This window comes from Papio anubis, chromosome 8 (genome assembly GCF_008728515.1).
Source record: "Papio anubis isolate 15944 chromosome 8, Panubis1.0, whole genome shotgun sequence".
NCBI classification, from domain to species: domain Eukaryota; kingdom Metazoa; phylum Chordata; class Mammalia; order Primates; family Cercopithecidae; genus Papio; species Papio anubis.
In genome coordinates this window covers 3,290,975-3,314,665 of record NC_044983.1, presented here as the reverse complement: position 1 = coordinate 3,314,665, position 23,691 = coordinate 3,290,975, and the positions used below count along the sequence as shown (strand labels likewise).

General features: G+C 38.0%; 1 protein-coding gene across 5 annotated transcripts in view; it reads left to right on the top strand.

The window, feature by feature from the left end:
- The window catches only part of CSMD1 (CUB and Sushi multiple domains 1), a 2,034,404-nt gene that overhangs the window by 1,578,238 nt on the left and 432,475 nt on the right, over positions 1–23,691 (top strand). For all 5 annotated transcript variants that reach the window (XM_031669914.1, XM_031669913.1, XM_031669915.1 and 2 more), the window contains 5 exons: positions 4,594–4,776; positions 5,977–6,303; positions 8,839–9,033; positions 15,547–15,685; positions 18,676–18,863. In XM_031669914.1, the coding sequence (XP_031525774.1) occupies positions 4,594–4,776; positions 5,977–6,303; positions 8,839–9,033; positions 15,547–15,685; positions 18,676–18,863 (1,032 nt within the window). The remainder of the gene's footprint in view (positions 1–4,593; positions 4,777–5,976; positions 6,304–8,838; positions 9,034–15,546; positions 15,686–18,675; positions 18,864–23,691) is intronic.

Genomic DNA, 23,691 nt, shown 5'->3' with positions numbered 1-23,691 from the left:
GGATCTGGACTAAGAATAAAGTTGGTCACCAGAAACATTTCAAGCAAAGTAGGGTCATCCTTAGGATTGGAGTTTGGGAAAATATTTTGGCTGCAGCATGGGGAGCAGTGAGAGGACCTCAATAGCGTCTATGATGGCAGATGATGATAGACAGTGAAGGGTGAGAACCTCAACTGAAGCACGACATGGCATGTTTGGGAATACAGCTAGAGCAATAGAGAAAATTTTCTGTGTGATGTATTTTGGGGAAGAGAGGGATGTGTGACAGTATTTGTAACTGGACTATGTAAGCTCTCCGGAATGATCCTTTGACAATATTTTCCTTAGGCCCCTTCATTATCAAATCTTATATCTAGTTCAATAATTTGGAAGAGATATTTTGAACAGCATTTTGTTTTGTTTTTGCTTTAGGTGCATCAATCTTTGAATTGATATCAAATCATAGTTTTTTTTGGTTTTTTGGGTTTTTTTTTCTTTTTTTTTAATGGAGTCTCACTCTGTCACCCAGGCTGGAGTACACTGTTGCGATCTTGGCTCACTGCAACCTCCACCTCCTGGGTTCAAGCAATCATCCTGCTTCAGCCTCCCCAGTAGCTGAGATTACAAGCATGCACCACCATTCCCGGCTAATTTTTGTATTTTTAGTAGAGATAGGGTTTCATCATGTTGGCCAGGCTGGTCTCCAACTCATGATCTCAGGTGATCCTCCCACCCCAGACTTCCAAAGTGCTGGGATTACAAGCGTGAGCTACCACATCTGGCCATAGTGTTTGTTTCTAAGAAAATATGTCAAAATCATCTCTGACATACAGAGAAGGGGCTTTGACACACATACTGTATCAATGTCAACAGTATCTTACTCATCTTCTACTCTACCTGAAGGTGGTATGACCCTCAAATAAAATTCCAAAAGCTGTATCAATTTTGTCACCATAATTTGGAGGCAGTAGTGACACTCAGTGTGTAAGAAATCAAGAATGCAAAATATTCCAAAGTAGTTCCCCCATATGAAATATCACTGGCATAATTATGAAACATGCTTCCATTTCTTCTATAACTAAAGAACAAAAGCTAGGTGAAACACGCAAACCTGCTGAGTTTGGACTGTGCTACTTTGATAGTTACTAGTCAGCCCCTAATGCCTGATAAGGGATGTGTCCAGCACAAGTTCTGTCCACGGCCAGCAGTAACCATGCATCAGGATAAACAAACATCAGCCTCTTTGGTGAGATCAGGTAACCAAAGGACTCTCTTGACCCTCAACATGGAAAGCAGAAAGACCCTCACCCTTATTTTATTTCTGAAACCCCTGCACAGTAGAGCTCCCTGTATTAATTAATATTACAAATAGTATCCAAAATGCCATAATTTATTTTACTCCAAGAAGAAATTGTAAACTTCAGCATCACAGAGGCAGAATGAAACATTTAAGGCTTGCTAATAATCGTAGCAATAATTATATTTCCAGTGCAACATGCCAGGTAATTTCCATGAATTTTATTCTTTAATTCTCATGGCCACCCTTTGAGGTGGGAAGTAGGAAGCTCATAATGTGAAAACTGAGGCTTGATGAGACTAAATTGATCACAGTGTCCCAGCAAACACCAAATCTGGTGCCTGGACTCCTGACTGCAGAGTTTTGTGCTATGCCAGGACCCTGGGTGCCCAGCCAGCTTCCCAAAGGAGAGCCCACATCAAACAAGATGAAACAAAATCATGCAGGGTTTTGAATTCACTTTGTCAATTTCAGTGACAAATGCTCATTCAGGGCCTCCCAAGCGATAAATTTAAGTAAACCCGTTCCCAGCCCTGTTCAACTCAAGTTCAACAACTTCAACTCCAAGAACTATCTTTAAGCAACGGTGCTCTCTGTAGATTTCTTTGACTTGTCTTGCATTAGGAACGTTTCGCTTTCATAGAGCTGACCCTGTAAGGATCATCTTTGTTTGGTAGCCTAAGGTGTGAAGTTAGCAGCGTACCTTGAACCTCAACCAAATACCTGCATTTTGTGTGTGTGCTATTCTGCTTCACAAAAGGTGGTGACATCCTGTGTATTGAATATCTTGAATATCTTCATACTAGTGTGATAATGTATGCAAACTTCACTTCTTTGATATTCCGAGACATTTAGAGGTAAAGTTTCTCCTCCTGAATGCAATATAACATCTCTGGATCAACCTCTGAGTGTTTCTATATCCCTCACAGCAGACCTTCAAACCATCTTGAAATTCAGTTCTGAGTCACTTCTACAAGCATTCCCAAAACTGACAGCTTGATTAGAAAGTAGTTAGGTTATGAAAAAGACACTTGCACATACATGTTTATATCAGCACAATTTGCAATTACAAACATGTAGAACCAACTTAATGCTCATCAATCAATGAGTGGATAAAGAAACTGTGGTGTGTGTGTGTGTGTGTGTATGTGTGTGTATATATATGTATGTATATATGGGTACATATAGATATGTGTGTGTGTGTGTGTATATATATATATATGACAGAATACTACTCAACCATAGTAAAGAATGAATTAATGGCATTTGCAGCAACCTGGATGGGGTTGGAGACTATCATTCTAAGTGAAGTAACTCGGGAATGCAAAACCAAACATCATATGTTCTCCCTCATAAGTAGGAGCTAAGCTATGAGGACACAAAGGCCTAAGAATGATAAAGTAGAACTCGGTGACTCAGGGAAAGGGTGTGAAGGGGATGAGGAATAGAAGACTACAAATTGAGTTCAGCATATACTTCTTGGGTTCCCCCAAAACCTATGGAAATTTAAAAAAAAAAAAAAGGAAGTAGTTTACTAAAAAAAAACAACAACAAACACCCATAAATTGGAATTTGCTCTTAGCCCCCGCAAGATAATAATTCTCCATGAAGAATTCTAAAAGTAAAACCAATGCATTTTGGGGATAGGTGTCCAGAGAAACCACCCTGAATTTGCTGGAACTCACTTTTCTCCAGCCTCTGCTCTTCCAACGTTGCAGAGGGATCTTTGAAAGCTGTAGTGAGAGGACGCCAGGTCTCCTCCAAAGCCCTGCAATGCCTTCTTCCTGCATCACTCTGCACAAACAGGAAGCCCGAGAGGCAGGGCCTCCCTTCTTCTCCAAGCCACCTCTGCCCATTTGTCCCTCACTGCCCTGCCAGGCACACTGGGATCACGTCGCTTTCTCGAAGGGCCGATTGCCTTCTTCCTTCAGGGCATTTTCTTCACTGCCGCCTCCTCCATCCGTCTCTCTATACCCCTCTATCTTGTCTTAAATTACCCATCATCAAATCACATTCATTTTTGGGAGTCTGAGGTGGGGGGATCACTTGAGCCCAAGAGTTGGAGGTTGCAGGAAGCTATGATCACATCACTGCACTCCAGCCTGGACAACAGAGTGAGACCCTGTCTCAAAAAAAATAATAATAATTTTAAAAAATTTTCCTCCGTAAAACATAAACCCTGTATTAGTCCGTTTTTACACTGCTGACAAAGACATACCCAAGACTGGGCAATTTATAAAAGAAAAAGGTTTAATGGACTTAGAGTTCCACATGGCTGGAGAGGCCTCACAATCTTGGTGGAAGGCAAGGAGGAGCAAGTCACATCTTACATGATGGCAGCAGGCAACGAGAGAGCTTGTGCAGGGCAATTCCCCCTTAGAAAACCATCGGATCTCCTGAGACTTATTCACTATCATGAGAACAGCACGGAGAAGACCTGCCCGTATGATCAATTACCTCCCGCCGGATCCCTCCCACAACACGTGGGATTCAAAGTGAGAATTAGGTGGGGACACAGCCAAACCATGTCCAGCCCCAGCCCCAGCCCCATGTGTGCAAGGATTTTGTCTCTTTTATTCACTAAGCCCAACACCTAGAAGAGGACCTGACACACAGTGGTTCTCAAAACAATTCTTTAAAATGAATAAAGAAAGAACACATTTTAATGAAAACATTCTGCGTAGTTAACATTTGAGACAGATCAACGTTTGAAATATAGGTTTGGTGTATTTGGATGCATGTTTTATTACAGTGATGTTTTAATGAAAGATTGATTCTGAATATTTTGTTTTCCTCTGTAGACCAAACTGTTTTTCATTCTGTTTCATAAATGAGTGTTAACATTCATTTTAGGGAAAGAAGATTCAAATAGATTCTATTTATTTAAATACTCAGTAGGGAATGAAGAATCTTTTCTGTATTGTTTATGGCAAAAAGCACATAGTTGGAAACAAAACTGGTATTTGCATTTTAGTAGCAGCAATTGCAGAGAAAAGACCAGACGTATCCAGAAGGTGCACTGATTAATTTGCAGCATTTGTGTTGTCAGCATATCTGTGTAGCCATGTGTATCCCTTAAAAGACAGCAAATTAAATACCTTTCTCTTTGTGAAATGACCTTCCTTTTTTTTTTTTTTTTTTTTGGTATTTGAAATTAAATTTAAGATCAATTGAATATCCTTTAGAAACTGTTTACAAAAATGATGTTTAGTTCAGCAAAAAGAAGCCATGTGTTCACTTTCTAAAGGGGAGAGATAAAAATATTCCTTGTGTGTGTGTGTTTTTTTTTAAGGGTTCATTTGTTTTTCCATTTTCAGAAATTGAAAAGGGAGGGTGTGGGGATCCTGGAATCCCTGCCTACGGGAAGCGGATGGGCAGCAGTTTCCTCCATGGAGACACACTCACCTTTGAATGCCCGGCGGCCTTTGAGTTGGTGGGGGAGAGAGTTATCACCTGTCAGCAGAACAATCAGTGGTCTGGCAACAAGCCCAGCTGTGTATGTGAGTATTGCGCCTTGACCTGGACTCCCTCCTGTCCTGCAAGGATCTTGCAAGGGGAGAAAAGGAGAAAGACACAGGCCACCCATTTAGGGAGGGCAGCTTTCAGAACAGCTCAGGGTGCCACATTTACCGGAAACATGCAAGGACATTCTCAAACACCAACTTGCCTGCTTTCTTCGTTTAATAAAAACTAATTTATAATTTTATTACATCTACTCGATAAAATGTACTTGAACGTTTCCTGCCAGAAAGGTCATCACGTATATCATTGTTTCCATCAAAAGCTGATCATGTTCTGCTGTATCAGACGTCAGTACAGCAAGAGAGTCTTTTGTGACTTAATAATGCTGTATAACACTTAAACACAAGCTGTTCACCAGTGTGAGCATGGGTGGTGGTACTGGTTTGGAATTCAGTTGACGAGCTGCCCACTTCCTCTTAAAAATACTATTTTAACAAGTAGAAAAGACTTCACAGTCAATTTTAAAGGAGGGTTTATTTGTAAATAAATATAGCAATGGCTGAAAAGTGTGTATGAAATTATGTGGAATAAGAAGCAAAAATGTACTCTAGAGAGAAATCCAACAGTTTCTCCCTCCGAAAAATTATTTATGTATTTTATATATATATGATTTTAAGTATATATTCTTAAAAGTGGATTTTTCAAAATATTTTTATATTATCCAACTAGAACATGATCTGATGTTTCCAAGTTATTTATTTATTCATCTTTACCCTGTAACTAATAAAAATTTTAAATAACTGGAGAAATGCACTTACAGGAAAGTATAAAATATAAATTAAAAGTTATCACGAAAGAGCAGGCTGAATTGTTCCTAGGATATAGGCATATACTTTTCCATATATTAATATTTGCTCTTCTGAAGGCAGAAAGTTATAACTAGAAATTATAATATTTGGCACACGTTTTTAGTCAACTTGAAAGGATCATTTTTGAACCAAGCTTGTGCTTGATTATGTATAGGTTCTGGTTGTGCTCTGTAAGATAATGAAATATTCGACTTACAAATCAGGAGAGGAGAAAACATTATGGTCCAGAATTACTTATATTAAAATAGTTGGATCATCATAGCTATTTGTAGGCATGAATTGCCTTTCCAGGTTCTTAGCAATCTGTTTCACATGGCAGTTCTTTGGATATGTGCAAAACTGTTTGAAAATATATTTGCGTCTTCACAGTTTCATGTTTCTTCAACTTTACGGCATCATCTGGGATTATTCTCTCACCAAATTATCCAGAGGAATATGGGAACAACATGAACTGTGTCTGGTTGATTATCTCGGAGCCAGGAAGTCGAATTCACCTAATCTTTAATGATTTTGATGTGGAGCCTCAATTTGACTTTCTTGCGGTCAAAGATGATGGCATTTCTGACATAACTGTCCTGGGTACTTTTTCTGGCAATGAAGTGCCTTCCCAGCTGGCCAGCAGTGGACATATAGTTCGCTTGGAATTTCAGTCCGACCATTCCACTACTGGCAGAGGGTTCAACATCACTTACACCAGTAAGTACGCCCACACAGTCAACACATCCAAGTTCCCATTTTACTCACATGTTCCCATTTTGCTTATATGTATGTGAAGCTGCATTTCACGGCTGATACTTCAGAAGTTTTATGATCATTACGAAAATGAGAGTAGTAAAATTATGTAGTGTTATCCTGAAAACTGAAAAACAAATGCATCACTGTATTTAGATTGGTGGTGTCATCACTCCTAAACTAAGGAGCTGGATCTCCTCTCTCTTTCATCTCCTTACATCTCTTTCTCTGTGGTTTTCCATTTATCCATCCATCCATTCATCCATCCATCATTCCATCCATCAATGCACCCACCCAACCATTATTCCATTTATTCTTCCATCCATCCATCCATCCATCCATCTGTATCCTGGATGATCGATTCGAGTGATCGATCGAGGTTGATCGACGAGCCCGCGCCGGATCGATGCTGATCGACGCTGATTTATCGATCGATATCGATCGATTATCGATTCGTTGATCGGGATCGATTCGGATCGATCGATATTCGGATCGACGCTGGATGATCGATCGATCGATCGATCGGGATTATCGACGCTGGATTCGATGATGATCGACGCTGATGATCGATCTATCTGTCGATTATCGATTCATTATCGATCGACATCGATCGACATTATCGATCGATCGATCGATCGACGACGGTCGACATCGATTCGACGGACGATCGACGGTCGGATTATCGATTCGACGATCGACGGGATCGATTCTATCGATTTGATGATTCGATCGATCGATGCTGATCGATTCGCTGATCGATCGATCGAAGTGAAACGATATCTATTCGCCGGATTTGATCGACGACGGTTCTTCGATCGACGACATTATTCGATCGATCGATGATTTCAACATCGACGCCGACGATCGACGAAGGTTTCATTATCGACGCTTATCGATGGGATATTCGACGCCGACTGATCGACGACCGGACGAAACGATTATCGACGCTTATCGGAGCGATATTCGGACGCTGGACGACGTATCTATCTGTCGATTATCTTCGACGATCGACATCGCATCTATCTGTCGCATTATCTATCTTTCGATCGTGATTGACGCTGATCGGATCGATCGATCTATCGATCGATCTATTGATCGGATTGATCGATCGACGATCGATTTCCGCTGATCGATCGATCGACGAGCCGATTATCGACGCGCCGATATCGGGATCGATCGATCGATCGATTATCGACGCCATCGATCGATCGACCATTAATCGACGCCATCGATCGATCGATCTATTTATTATCGACGCCGGATTTATCGACGACGATCTTCGATCGATTTATTCGATCGACCGACGCCATCGACGCCGATTGATCGATCGATCTATCGACATCGATCGCGCCGGATCGATGGATATCGATCGATCGACGGATCGATCGACGATCGATCGATTCGATTATCTTATCTTCGGATCGATCGATTATTCGACGGATCGATTATTCGATTATCGACGACCCGATGACCGACGAGCATCTTCGATATTGATCCGGATCCATCCATCTATCCATATCCTTCCATTCATCCTTCCCTTCCTTCTATCCTTTCGTTCATCCATTTATCTATTATTTCATCCATCCATCCATCCATATCCCTCCATTTATCCATCCTTCCATCTGTCCATCCATCCATCCATCCTTCAATTCATCTTTCCATCCATCCTTCCATTCATCCATCTAGCCAGCCAGGCACTCATTCTTCCTTCTTTTCTTCTTCCCATCTATACAACCATCCACCCACCCACTCAGCCGCCTATGCATCTTTCCTGCAACAAAGTAGTGTAGTAAAAACAACTGAGTAATATGATGTCAGGAGCCAAGGATTAAAATACAGCACTAGTATGTAATTAGTGAAGTTTAATGACAACTAACTTCTCTTTGCTTTAGGCTCCTCATTTTAAAACCTATTTTATATAAGAATATCTACTTAAATGCACTGTAGAGGGAATAAAGTGAGAGAATATTAATATGAATAATACTTTATTACGATGTACTAACTGCCTACTTTCTTAGGCACAATACTTAGAATTGGGCAATAATTGTTTCATTTAATGTTACAGTAACTAGAGGATATAAACTTAATAGCCTCTCATTCTGTAAATAAAGATAGCTAGGCTTAGAGCATCGAGTCATCTGCCCAATGTCCGAGTCCTGACATAGCAAGAAAAAAAATCACAATTCTAACGAGAGAAATCCTGAGCCCACTTTCTACCACCCACTGTATCAGTTCTCTCTTCGTCTAAGCTCATGTGAAAAGTGCTTTACAAACCCTAAATTGCTGCATAAATGATAGTTATATCTGTTTATCTCCCTGCTCCCTCTTTCTCACTAGACACTAATATTTATTAATGTATTATCTATCTATGAATGATACAACTGAAATGTATATAATTATATACATTATACAAATGCTTTACAAGCTTGTTCTGTTTTCTTCTCTTTTAATACATGTAATTAATACTCAAGTATTTTTGTTCCTTTTTTTTTCTTTCAGCATTTGGTCAGAATGAGTGCCATGATCCTGGCATTCCTATAAATGGGCGGCGTTTTGGTGACAGGTTTCTACTCGGGAGCTCGGTTTCTTTCCACTGTGACGATGGCTTTGTCAAGACCCAGGGATCCGAGTCCATCACCTGCATCCTGCAAGACGGGAACGTGGTCTGGAGCTCCACTGTGCCCCGCTGTGAAGGTGCAGTCCCTGCCACCACCCACTCTTCTCCTTTGAAGTCACACATCTATCTTCAGGCATACACACACAAACCAACAAACCGCGTTAGCTTGCTAGGGCTGTCCTAACAAAATACCACACAGAGTCGCTGAAACAATGGGAACGTACAGTCTCCCAGTTCTGGAGGCTGGAAGTCTGAGATCCAGGTGACATCGGTGGGAGAGTTCCTTCTGTGACTTTGAGGGAGGATCTGCCCCAGGCTGGTCCTCCAGCTCCCGGCGGTTTGTGGCAATCTCTGGCATTCCGTGGCTGGAGAAGCCTCACCCTCATCTCTGCCTCCAGACTCACAAGGAGCTCTCCCTGTGTGTGTGTTTCTGTCCCTGTGTCTAAATTCTCCTTGTTAAAAGGACACAGTCATATTGGATTGAGGTCCCCCTATTCCAGCAACACCTTATCCTAACTAAATTCATCTGCAAGGACTGTATCTTCAAATACAGTCACCATCCGAGGCACTGAGGGTTAGGACCTCAATGTATGAACTTTGAGGGGACGAAATTCAACCTATAACAGTGTTGCTTAGAGTTAACTATTTTGTTGTTCTCATTACAGCTGACATAAATACCACCTAATTTTCTTCTTCTTATTTCTGTTCTGGTTACTTATCTAATAAATATAGAGAGGAAAATATTTTAAGGAAAAAGATGTTGCCTCTGATAATTACTCATTTTAAAAATGTTTACTTAGAGTATATGTTCACATTCCATATCAGAATAGTCAGTGCACAATAACCTAAGAAAACATTTTTTAAAAAACTTACCTCCAGTATATATCAAAGAAGTACAAATTTAAAAAGAAAAGTAAAATACCATTTTTGCTTATCTTATTAGCATAGATTTAAACAGGTGAATAAGATGTATTATTGAAAAGGTTATATAGAAACTGGCATTTCGTAGTCATGCTATAGATGATATAAAATCACAGTATTGTACTGAAAATTCTTAGTAGGACTCTTAAAATTGTTCTTGTCTTTTGAGTCATAAATTATATTTCTGGATCAATATCATAAAGAAATAGTGAAGCAACTATACAAATTTTTTCAAGAATGTTTTCTGCAAGACTATTTATAGCAGTGAAGAGCTGGAAATGATTCAACTTTAAACAGCAGAGGATTGGTTAGATAAATCATGAAGAATAATAGGTGTCAATATGAAGATCATAAGATCAAAGAGTCTCAGGTATCCTTAGCATGTGAAAGACCAAAGGATGGAGGTACATGTGTCACAAATACATACATATCTCATGATAATCATTTTGTAAAACACTAAAAAGAAGGCTATACACCAAAATGTTAATTATGGTTACGGGTGATTTTTCCCTCTTAGTTTATTTTTATTTTCTTAGTTGTCTTTGTCAACATGTATTTATTTTAAGTAAGTGACTAGAAAAGGAATATGTATTAAATATCACATACAGTTGAGAATTTCTCCCCTGTCTCAAATACCTCGAAATGACATTCTCAGACCCATAATCTCTATCAAGGAGTCTTAACAGAGCTGGGATCTAGGTGTGGAGCATTAAACTCCTCCGTGACAACCACAGTATAATGGGGCTATGATCCTTCACCACCTCATCCTGCCCTGGCCCACCTCCAAAGTTATTCACCATTACTCAAAGTAGAAACGCTTTTTTTTTTTTTTTTTTTTTTGAGACAGAGTCTGGCTCTGTCGCTCAGGCTGGAGTGCAGTGGTGCAATCTCAGCTCACTGTAACCTCCGCCTCCCAGATTCAAGCAATTCTTCTGCCTCAGCTGTCCTGAGTAACTAGGACTACAGACACCTGCCACCACGCCTGGCTAATTTTTGTATTTTTAGTAGAGCGGAGCTTTCACCTTGTTGGCCAGGCTGATCTTGAACTCCTGACCTCAGAGGAGAAGTAGAAACTTCTAACCAAGTCCTATTTATTGTATCATCTGGTGATACTAAATGTAAGGGAGGGCATTCTGATGTTCACCCTTTTCATACACTGTAAAAACAATTTGTGGGTGGACGAGAAGCACCACCCATGGGTGAAATATTGATACATAGAAGGGCAAGAAAACATTCTTAATAGTTGAAATTTCATTTGTATCTATTCCTATCACGTATCGTAAATGTACAGTTTTTGTGTTTTATGTTGTACAAAATGTTAATAAAAGGATAGGTTTTCATCTTTTATAAATAAGTAAATATATACACATGTGGTGCTCAAATATACAATACTAATTACAGTGCACAGTTAGTCATGGGTGCAAATCATGTTCTAGCCAAGCATATGGCTGTGATTTGGAAGCATGAATTTTCAGGAGAAAGAAGTTTAAAGTGAACAGTACACTCTCATCTCTGTTCTGTCCTGGCCACAAGTCAAGCTGTCCCTTATGTCCTTTACTGTAATAGGCTGATTGCAGATGTCTTACAACCTGCAGGATGAGTGTGCACCACAGCACAAACAGGGTGAGGTTAAAGGCAAAAGCCAACTATAGGTTGTTAACAAAGGAAACCCTCGGCAGAAAGAAAAAGTTAATAGGAAAAGATGTTAAAAGTCTACCTGCACGGGAAACCTGATGACTGAGTGCAGCTGAGCCTCAGAGAAGGTAGGGGACACTCTGATGGAACAGGTGGGTACCCCAATCAATGCCTCTGCTGAAAACAAATAGAAAACCAACTTTCAGAAGTAAATACATCTAGTAGGGAAAACAGTAATATAGCAATGAAGTAGTGAGTAATACGGATAGCAAACTTGATTTAAGAAATGTTTCAAGAACCTCACATCCCTTACAGAATACTCCTATTTATTGTTTTTCTCAAAAAAAATTTTTAAAAATCAATTATATAATTGACCATAAAGTGAACCTTAACAAATTACAATAAGTTATAGGTCACATGCCCTGTAATATTCCAATTAAAGTAGAAATATGCAATAAAAATAGAACCACAAGCAAATCTCATTGACATCAAAAGTCCACTATAATTTTACATTAAATAGAAACTCAAACCTTAATGCCTATGCTATCCCACCTGGAAGCCATGCGAACAGTACTTTCTAATAGAAACAATGTGAGACAGCAAAACCTGTGTTTCAAGGAAAATGTATATCTTTAAGTCCTCTAATGTAGAACAAAATGATCAAAAAATAAAGAAATTTAATAAGGTTAAAAAGTTAGAAAAAACAAAAATAAATTAGGATGCTATTAAAAAAATTCAAGTGTTATAAACAATTTAAAGCAAGAGTGAGTTCTTTGTTAATATCAATAAGCTAGACAAACTGTTTATGATTCTGATAAAAGGAACTAGGAAAGAAAAATGTTATAGATGTTTAGTAACATAAAAGAGAAATTATCCCTATCACAAAAATAATATAACTTTACATAAACAATGAAAACCTCACAATGGAGCAATTTTTTTATTTAAAAGCGTAGGTTATTTATTTATTCTGGAAGAATTTCTTGGATGGCAGGCACATGTTGAATATACATTGTATGGCCTCTGGGCAAAAGGTTTCTCTTTCTTTGTTCTGCTTCTAACAGGCTCATATTTCTCAGTGCAGCTCAGTGGCATCATTAAAAACTCAAGCTATTTTGGGGAAAAATGACTATACATGAAAACATCAACTCTATGGCCGCAAATCTTAAAGTCTGTAGCAAATGGGTGATTTTCTATCAAAAGATAAAATACCAAAAATGACACAAATAAAAAGTATAAAATGTGAGTACAGTACCATAGGAAAGAATTGAAAAAAAGATTAAGGATTGAACATCGAAAAAGACACAAGTACCCTACAGGGGAGTGAGTTCTGTTTCAAGTCTAGAGAAGCTTAGTGTTGTGCGCTAGTGCAGATAATGGAAAAGACCGGCTGCCTCCTACATAACATTTCATCAAGCCAACATTACTGTAACCCAAATCAGACTGTTCTATGAAAAATAAAGCTATAGGAAAAAACGCACATGTAATCAAGAAGGTTTGTGTTTTCTTTTTGTTTTTATTTTTAGAAATACAGTATCAGGGAGTTCATCCCTGTAATTTAAATTATTTAAAAAATAAAAAGAAAGCAAAGAAGAAATTGCTTTCTAAACCCCTCATCCATATATTTGCTTTTTTGTTATCATCTAAGTGAATATGAACATCATTGATGTCGTTCATCAGATATTTTTGGTCTCCATCAAGTGGAATGTCTTTTCTGGAATCTTGTGGATTAAAAGAACCTTGTGATGGGTTCTGGTCTGTTAGGAATATGTGGAAGTGATGTACTCAACTTCTGGCTCAGCCTCTTTGATTGCCCTCGCAAGACCTTTTCCCGTCTGCCACAGCAGCTGAAGAAGGGACCTGTGTCTCAGAGACCTAGACATGCCACATGTGTGAGAAATTCACTTCCCATTGTAGCTACTACAGTTGCAGGGCTGTTTGTTACCACAGTGTAATCTAATCCAAACTGACTAATACGAACTTATTACTTACTATTTACTTACTTACTATCTACTTACTGAGACTATTACTTACAATTTTAGTGTAAATTTTGCTTATCGACAGTATAATTATTAAAGTGTCTATGTCATCAGGATAAAGCATTTCAGGTTCAGTGTACACTGTAAATTATAAAGTGATGGGTAAGAGTATAATAAAATAATATTAATATGTGACAAGTTAGATATATTCCAAGAAATATAAAAATCCAAAATAAAAAAATTACTAAAATAAAGGAAACTTTTGGTTTTGTATTTATATGGAAAATAAGACATAGAAATAACTCATGCAGATTTTAGAAATAGCTCAATTATCATAATTTTTTTGGAATTCTGCATCTGCCATATGTCTTTCTTATATAGTATCTTTGGATGGTTAAACATGACAAAATAAACATCATATATTTAATATATTTAATTTTGCTTAAGTTGTGTTCTTCAAAAGATTTGCTGCATCACTTTACAAAACAAAGGAATTAAGTTATATATAATATTTATGTATATGGATATGTGATTCATAGGCTCCAAATGTGAATTTAAGAACTTAACTAGAAAAATTAAAATAGTAATTAGTATAAACTTGTTGTTTTAAAAATTGTTATCACAAAAAATCAAGTGTTCTTCAGGAGCTCAAATTCATAAAAATTACCCTGATTGCATATTTTTAAACTATAGAATAATGCATAGGTATAGAAATAACAATTGCAACTTATTTGGTTAAAAAAAAAAAAAAGAAAAACTATCAAAAATGTGATCTACAAAGCAATCCCAGTGCTATCCATTATTAACATGTTTTTAAATTCCACTCCCCTGTTCACTGAATAAAAATTTCATTTTATTTATAATATATGGGCAATTTTTTATCCTGCTTTTGAAGTTTAATATTCTATTGCAAAGATTTTCCCATAACAAAATTTGCAAATGTTACTTCAAATATATTTGAATTCCAATATATTCCAATATATGGTCATGCCCTTTCCATAATTTTTTTACTTTTATTTTTTATTTATTTGTTTCCTGATGTAAATTAAGATGCTATTGGTAAATCCATAAATTTCACTAATTCATATTTTTTCTAGCATCAAAACATGTCTAAAATAATATAAACTTTTTGCATTCTTGCATTATACATATGGCAATTTTTAAATAAAAGAAATATTTTTTCTAAAACATTTTTCTTTTACCTTGAAGTGTTTTCATGTACTTTATTTGATATCTATAAATTCACAAAGATGGTTACTAATGGCAAATAATTTTGAGAGAGAATACATAAAATCTGAAAAACAAAACAAAACAAAAAAAAACATGTGGCCAGAGACATAGTCTTAATTATGGTATGAAATATTATATGCTATTTAAAATTCCTTTAGATGTTACAGGTATGTATAATCACTTTCACTGAGCATTAGTTATATACCCTTTCAAACTTTATTTCTCCTTTGCAATTAGAAATCACTGTCACATAACCTTTCAAAAGGGTCAATGCAGTCTAATTCTATACTTATCAAATTTGATTGAAAGTTTTGTTTTGTTTCCTAACACTCACAAATTGTATGTTGCATGTGGCTGTTTATTTTCATAAAATGCACACAATGGAAGTAAATAGACACATACATACATACATACACACACCTAAGGATGTGTGTATGCATCCATTTTGAAATGTGAGGTCATTTTACATTTGCTTATCCATAGATATTTGTTAAATTCCAAATGCATGTGAACTGTAGATAACTGGGCATGTACGTCGTGAAGTGGTTGGCAATTAAATAAGGTAAGTCAATTAGCACAGAGAACTCACGTATATATTACCATTACTAGAGAAAAAGAACTTTGCTTCAAGTTAATGATAAGTACATGGAGGTAGCATAGACCCTGCTTTGAATAAATGTACGATTTGCTTGGGAATAAGATTTGCTTTGATACTTGAAAATATTCAATCCATGAACACAGAAGCAAATTCTTGCTTTTATCCAGGTGTTGTTATGGCTTATCTTTCTGTTTCATTTGATCTAATAGATATTGTGCATCTTGTTTTAGCTCCATGTGGTGGACATCTGACAGCGTCCAGCGGAGTCATTTTGCCTCCTGGATGGCCAGGGTATTATAAGGATTCTTTAAATTGTGAATGGATCATTGAAGCAAAACCAGGCCACTCTATCAAAATAACTTTCGATAGGTAAGAAAACCAAATTAGTCTTCATTTGAACTCAATGATATGTGTCTCTTCCGTATTTTTAGTAAATTGATCTTAAACCTTAAAAAGATGGCAGTTCTCTTCGGTTCCCGCAAAGGAGCACACTTTACCAGAAACAGGCACTTACTTGTACGTTTTGTTCTTCTTCGGTGCTATCTCTAAGCCCACCCTGAGCCCCAGCTCTGGAGCTTAGTAGGGGAAGTGCCGGTCCTGGAGGACCATTCCTGAGGTCTGACCCTTGTATCTGACTCTGCGTTTCGGACCCGCACTGGAATCCATTCTGTGTGGTGTCTGATTGCACATGGAAGTCGCTCTGGGTCCCCTGGTGCCTTAGGTGCCTGCTGTGGCAGAAGAAATCAGCTCTGCTGTTCTGGTGGTGGCTGCTGGTCACTAAGGGCAGCTAGTGATGATGAGTGGGCAGTGGGGTACGGCAGCGGATCCATCACCAGCTCATCGCCTATGAGTGATACTGTCACTAGAATGTTGCTTGGCTTAGCTATTAAACAACGCATTTCAGGATCTAAAACATAAGCATGCTGGGCTGTGTAGGTATTTGTTTATTTAAACATAAGCCTGCTGTTGGAGTTCGGCATAATAAGTTTTTCCCGTTTGTCTCAACACTGAAACCAAATTGATGATTAAAAACTAAAAACGCTTTGGCATGAGCCACGTGAACCAAAGGCTAGGGAGGCATCTTTGTTTAATGTTTCAAGGTTGCTCTCTGCATAGCATGGGGCTTTCTCTAACAATGACCTTCTTCTAGATTAGACTATATTCTGGATTTCAGTATCTAGAATATTATGGTGTCTCAAGATAGATGAACATCATTATATTAACATCAATACAGGAAAGGTTTTCAGCAGGAGTTAACTTTCAGTAATTACATTTATTTGAAATAATTATTTTTATTTTTTTACTTGCCTCTGACAAAATAATAACAATCCCCAATAGGACAATCTCTCAGAACAAAAGAAAAAAATAGTTTGTAAATCCAACTATATTAGAGAGTGAATTACTGTGTATAATCAGTCATTTGAAAAAATATTAACTCTGTAAATATTCAGTTGATTACATTTGGTTTCTTAGTAATTTCTCCACTTTCTGGTATTGGCAGGTGGAGCTGAAGCACACCCTGACTCCCAGAAGCATATCAAATTTAAGTAATTTAGGAAAAGTAGTGATCCTATATTCTTGTCTGGAACAGTTCTTGTCTGGAACAGCTGTCTATTTTCAGTTGCCTGAAGCAAGATATTTGCTTGATTTTTCCCAATCTTGTTCATTCAATATTATTTCAGTGTGCTGTTTTGCTAAATTCCATTTGGAAATACCCAATATTTCTAATATTTTTAGACATGTGTGATCTTTACTCTAGACATAGTACATAGCTCTGAAAAGATGAATTGCATAAGGAAATGTGTTTTTCAACCATGACCGATGGACTGACACCTTCTTAAAGGATGGGATTGTGCATGCTAATTCTGAGCCCTGTGCTGATGGTGTTGCCAGACAGTGTGTATTAGTTAGGCTGCCCCACAGCAAAGAACATCCAGAAGTTTCTGTTTCCAAGGTCGCCCCGGAAATCTTCCAGCTGTTGAAATATGCACTTTGTCAGACTTTGTCAGTCCTCACTGTTACTAAAGAAACAGGATAGGACAACTTCAGTGTGACTACATCAAAGGAGATTGCTTTCACGCTTATCCAGACTTCTTGAATTTGAACTCAAACAACTAAGAAATCAGTTTTTAGAAAAAGATTTAGAATAGTGTCATAAGACAAAGTTGGCACTATCGGATCCCAAATGTGCCAGCCTGTGTCCCTGTTCTGGTCCAGCCGTGTGATGTACAAATGGTTAGAACTAATGGAAGAATGGGGCTCAGGGTACACATTCACTAGTTGCAGGAATGTGTAATCATGTGCCTTTGGACTAATCAGGGTGTACATAATCTAATGCATGCAGGACACAGCCCTTTGATTTCAACATCCTTTTCTGTTGCTACGTGCCACGACACTAAGATTGCTTCCCTTCTCGCAAGTTTTCTCCCCATTCATCAGTAACATCCGGCACGGAGCGTGGGGGCTAATGGCACAGGCTTACGTGGGATCCTTTGGCTCAAAGTGACTGAGTGAGTCAGAGGCTTATGATGCTTAAGCTGCTCCCTGAGAGCAAAGTCAGGCACTCAGAAACCGGGTTAGCTCTTGGAGGACGAGATGGGCCCATTTAGAAAATTATCTCAGTGCCTGGAGTGGTACCTACATTGCATCAAAGGGGACCCAGGTGGCTGCAACTTTATATGTAATCTCAGGCCAGATTTTCTGGAAGCGTAAGAAAACCTAAGCACTTTTTGGAAGCTGTTCTAACTTTTTCAAGCTATTAAAGTATCCTTTCATGTCTAAAATGGCAACATACCTAGGGTTATTCTAATGTCTTAAAAGAGATAATGCAATTTTAAAAGGCACAGGATTTTTTTTTTCATGAAAGATATTTAAGCTATCATCACACATTTTTAATGATCTTCCTTAAGAGACCATTTCATTCTAGTGTGCCCATTTTCAGATGTCTATAGCTATGTTAAATAGGGAATGCCAAAAAATAGTTTAAACTATGTAATTGAGTTTTTACTATTTGAGAATAATCTATTTATCTATCTGTCTATCTATCTATCAATCATCTAAGAAAACTAATCTGGTTCATGATATTTTTGTTTAAGCTGAATGAAAACCTCCTCTTGTGTTTGTTATGTTGTAAGACAGAATATTAGATAAGAAGAGAAAGGGATTTAAGCTGTGCCGTCTCATCAAGAAAAGAACGTACTATTCTTATATATGTCCCGAAGTTCTAAACATATGTAATTTCAACCATTTTCTTTACATTAACATACACGGGTTTCTGATTAAGGAATGAGGATGTCAGGAGCATGTCTGTAAGCTGGCATTTCTGCATGTCTTTTCTAATGGGATGTACATATTTGCAGATTTCAGACAGAGGTCAATTATGACACCTTGGAGGTCAGAGACGGGCCAGCCAGTTCATCCCCGCTGATCGGCGAGTACCACGGTACCCAGGCACCCCAGTTTCTCATCAGCACCGGGAATTTCATGTACCTGCTCTTCACCACTGACAACAGCCGCTCCAGCATCGGCTTCCTCATCCACTATGAGAGTGAGTTGCACCTTCCCTTGACAGCCTGGCCGGGCAGCATGCATGGGAAAACTGAAAATCTGAGTTCTTATTTCCACAGATGACTGTGTTGATTTACTAATCCTGCTTGACTCTGGCAAAACCATACTATGCAATTGTAAGAACCTTCTCTTATTCATAAGAGAGCATCTTGGAGTTACTGCCTTTTAACTCTCAAAAATACGTATCCATCTCCTGGGATAAAGTAAAATAATAAAGACAATGAAATGGGTTCATCTTCAGCACGAAGTAATAATATACTTTTATTATTAGAAAATATACTTTCTGACCAAAAGCCTTATAGGATTTATTACTAAAATTATGTTAACCTGGGCAATGGAGAAAAGGATCCTTGCTAGAAAAACAGAGTTAGGTGAATTTGTGGTACTAAATCTGTGAGTACAGATAGACACGTTTCACAGGGTGCAAGTCAGGTAATGAAGAGAGGAGAAAGAATTAAAACCCGCTAAACCTTACCAAATTCCAAACAATTGTTAACAATGTTTCAACAAGCATGAATAATACTTTAAAACAATTATTAAACATATTTTAAAACAAATGTCAAAATATTATAATGGGATGTATTTTGCAAGACAGTTCAAACTTCCACATGGAAAGTATTCCATCCCTTTTTTGTTTCCTGAAGTCAAAGTTTTAGTTTCTGAAATGATGAGATTAAGTAATTGTATTATTTTATAATAATATTTATGCAAATATACTTCTGAAATCTAGCTGATGGGAATCCCCCCTAGGAATACATTTTTAACATTAGCCAATTAATGCAAAAGAAAGCAAAGCAGCTGTTATTGTTTTCTCTGTCTGAAAACACTTCCCTCAAAGAGTAGCATGGAAAAAGGGAGACTGAGTGCAATTACTATTGGACCGGAAGGAATCAAACCTTTATTTCGCCAAAGTTTTATGGTTGTTCTTTTTCAAAACTTTATCTCAAAATAAGCACTATTAGTTGTAAAGATGTTTTTAAAATGTACGTATACCCACACATATAATTTTACAAATGCATGCATAGAATCATATCTACTATGCTGGGTTTCCAATCTCCTTGTATTCTTTTTCTTGCCTTCCATTCCCCACATCGCCTCCTGTTACTCTTGTTAACCTCTCCCTGAGCCCTGCTCCAGCACATTTAAATTAATAAACCTTTATGCACATTTATCTGTTTTACATACTCATATAATTATACACAAACATGCATATCTTAAGATTATGTGTGCTTTCAGATAAAAATATTCTGATAGAAGGAAAATTGCTTATTAATGACTTAATGATGAATTTCAAATTTAACTCAGTTATTCCTCTTCACATATATAGATATACAACATTTGTTCCAAAGTAACATATTTTGAAACTTAAAGTAAAATTTAAGAACCATAAAATTTTACATTTTGTTTCTTTAAAATATCCATTCAAGTTACCACTTTTCTTTAGAGTAACAATATGTGTAAACATGGCAGTGATCTGAATTTGTAAGACTCCTAATAAGCCTTGTATTTTCTCATCCTCACACCCTCCCCCCAACTTTTTCTAAACCAGAATTTCTTGGTTCTTAGATATATAGTGCATGAAATTTCAGAGAAATAATTATTTTCAGGCATTGACAAATATTAGGACAGTTTTCCTTTCTTTTCATCTCTATTTGTGTAGCTGTAGATGACTTTGCTTTTTCTAGTTCCATTTGAGAGAATGTGTTCCAAAGGCTAAATGAAGGCAGCAGAAACTAATTTCATTTGTTTATCCAAGTCATTTAAATAAATGGCTTCTTCATATTTCTCTTTCTGGAAAATCAGAGAATGATAAAAAGCCTATTCACAAACTTCTATTTAGCTTGTCATCCTCACTAATATAATAATAACAACATTTTATTAATATAAAATATAGAATACACATTATATTATACCATAATATAATAATTTAATATGTAAATAGTCCTGACAATGATTTTTATAATCTTAAAAGAATGACTACCCTAAGTTTTGGAATTCTTTTCATTTATGCTGTGTTTAAAAGTAGAGTGCAGGCCCCATAAGGCATCCTCCCATCACCTGGAGTACCTCTCCGAGAGTAATGCTCTTTGCCATTTTTCTTTCTCTGCATCACCAAAAAGAAGAAGAAAACTGTCACCAAGATGATGCCTGTTTAGTACAGTGATAATTGTGTGAGAGTCGTAAAGTTCTGACCTGCTGCAGAGTCTAGCATTCCTTCTCCTTCCCACCTTGTTGGAAATCTCAGGAGGTAGCTTTATGGTCACAGAAGTGACTGGAGGCCTCACCTAGCGAGTGAAGACAGGAAATTGTCATGTGTGGAACTTTCCAGCACCGTGACTCAAAAGGCTCGCTGCTCTAAACACACATCCAGACTTGCGTATGGTGAGCTTCCAGAAGGCTCTCGAAGGTTTGCCATCTATTCCCCTGACTTAAGGGAGAAACAGGACCTCAGAGGGATGTGATGCTGAACCTTGACTTGGGATCGCTTCTTATTTATGTATCTGTCACTATGTATTTGAAGAGACATATGGAAATATGCAGAAGTGAATGAGGTGCAGGACATGGCTTTTTGTTTGCTTGTCGTAAGAAAATGAGTCAGGAAAGGCCTGGGATTTTATGAGTGCTTACCACCAGCGCTGCGCCTAACAGTTACCTGTGGGGCTTTAAAATAAAACTGGTGCCTGAGCAGCAGCTCAGATGTTCCGGTTGCTATTTCTGTGGGTGGCGTAGAGATTGAGTGCTTTCAGAGGCTCGCCACCCGCTCAGAGGGTGTCCCCATTTACCCGGCGCCGAAGCAGCAGGTTTCTTCAAACATCATAGTTTGCTAACACATCCCTGGGAGCTTAGTAAATTGTAGAGCCCCAAGCCGAGATTCCAAATATTGTCATTCAGGGAGCTCGTGATGAAGATCAGCATCCTGAGCTTTTAATCAAGTCCTCGAAGTGATTCTGAATGAGGTGAAGGCAGACGCAGATCCCGGCCTCCAGGGAGAGAGAGAACCCGCAGGCAGGCAGGAGGGAAGGGGCCAAGGCCAGGAGAGGTCACGGAGGGATAAAAGAATGAATGAGTCCAGCAAGAAAAACAGAGACAGAGAAAAAGTGGCAAGCCTGGAAGAGACAAATGCTACCAACCCCTTCATCCACGTAATGCCGTCTAGCACCCTTCCACAAAATAGGTTCTGAAGCCAAGATGCAGGCACTAGAACATGATTACACTCACTCATCCAACACATTCTTTAAAAGTGGGTTGCCTGTGACCCAGGAATGATTTATATCAAACTCTTTATTCCTCTTAAAAACAAGAATATTGTTCATCTCTTTTGTGATTCATCATAACTATTTCACATTGTAAACACTCCTTGCTTTGTGAAGTTATTAATGACACTTCTTCATGCTCAAAGAGGCCCGTGGCAAAGCTCTCTACAGACAAAATGTGTTGCAGAAATTACAGCCGCAGGTACTCGAGGCTGCCTTGTATTTGCAGCAGTGCCGCAAGGCAATGTGAGCTACTGTAAACAGCATTCACTCCAGAAGGCCTTTCTGAACTGTGTGACGGAAATGTTGAAGTCATTTTTTTGAGACTTTTCTAAAAGCATACCTAGAATTGTAGTTCTGCTTCATGCACTCAGTCTTAGGAATCATCTCATACGTTAGTGTCCAGCGACAGCCTAGCCGATCTTTACGAGGAATGTGACACAGTGTCTATATGTAATAGTGATTGCATTCTCGCTCCAGCATGATCATCTGCTTGTTTGTTGATCTTTGAATCACCGCTTTGAGATAGTCATAATTTTGTAAGAAATTGGAAAATAAATGGAATTCTCAAGGGTATGGAGGTTTTCCGTTTAATTTCAGAGCTTTTTTTGAAAATGCTGTCAAAAATGTCTTGTTAATAATCTCTGAAGGCAGAAGAAAGATTCATCACATGTACATGTACATACTCTACTGTCTGATTCATATATCATGTTATTAACGGAAGAAACATTGTGATAAAGAAGTATATTTAGTGGTTTATATGTGCACGCACAACATACCAATTGGTTTGCTGAGATTCAGTGACTTTTTATATGATCAGAAAAGGAAAGGAAAGTGGTCAGGATATAATGGTACCAGACGCAATACAAGGGTATCTATAACAAGCACATGCACGCTAACACCCACAAGCACACACTTGCATGTGTACATGAGAAAGAGAGAGAGGAGAAAAGCAGGCAAAGGGTCAGTTTTCAGTATCAGTAAATAATGTAACATGACCAGTTTGCTTAATTTCTTGGCTCACTGACTTTATTGACTGTGACTTTTCAACCTCTATTTTAAAACCTCTTGGAGGCTATGAGAAGTGACATCTCTAAGCTTGGCATATGAAATGTGCTCAAGAAATGTTCATTCCTACCTTGGGCTAGAACTTTTATAAAAACTGATGATTCCGGCAGAACCCTGCTCCTATCAAATGTACCTCCATATGAGCTGCACACGGATTATTTGCGAAGTAATCAACTCCCTTTATTCCTTAAGTAGCAAATGTATTCAGTCACTTATGTTGCAAAGGCCAATTGAAAAAAAAATACTGTTTATATCTATTTGTGTCAAAAATTCATAGTTGCTTTAAGGTTCAAGTAAGAAGGAGTGGGAACAGACTCTGAATATAGACATCATTTAAACAGAGTCCAGTGGTCCGTATTTCTCTTTGTGCTGTCAGGCAGGAAACAGGAAGGGAAAGAAAATGCTCCAAATATTACTCAGAAGGACTTGGTCCTGCCTTTCCCACAAGGTAAATTGGCTACCTGCGTCCACAGACTGATCTTAGTA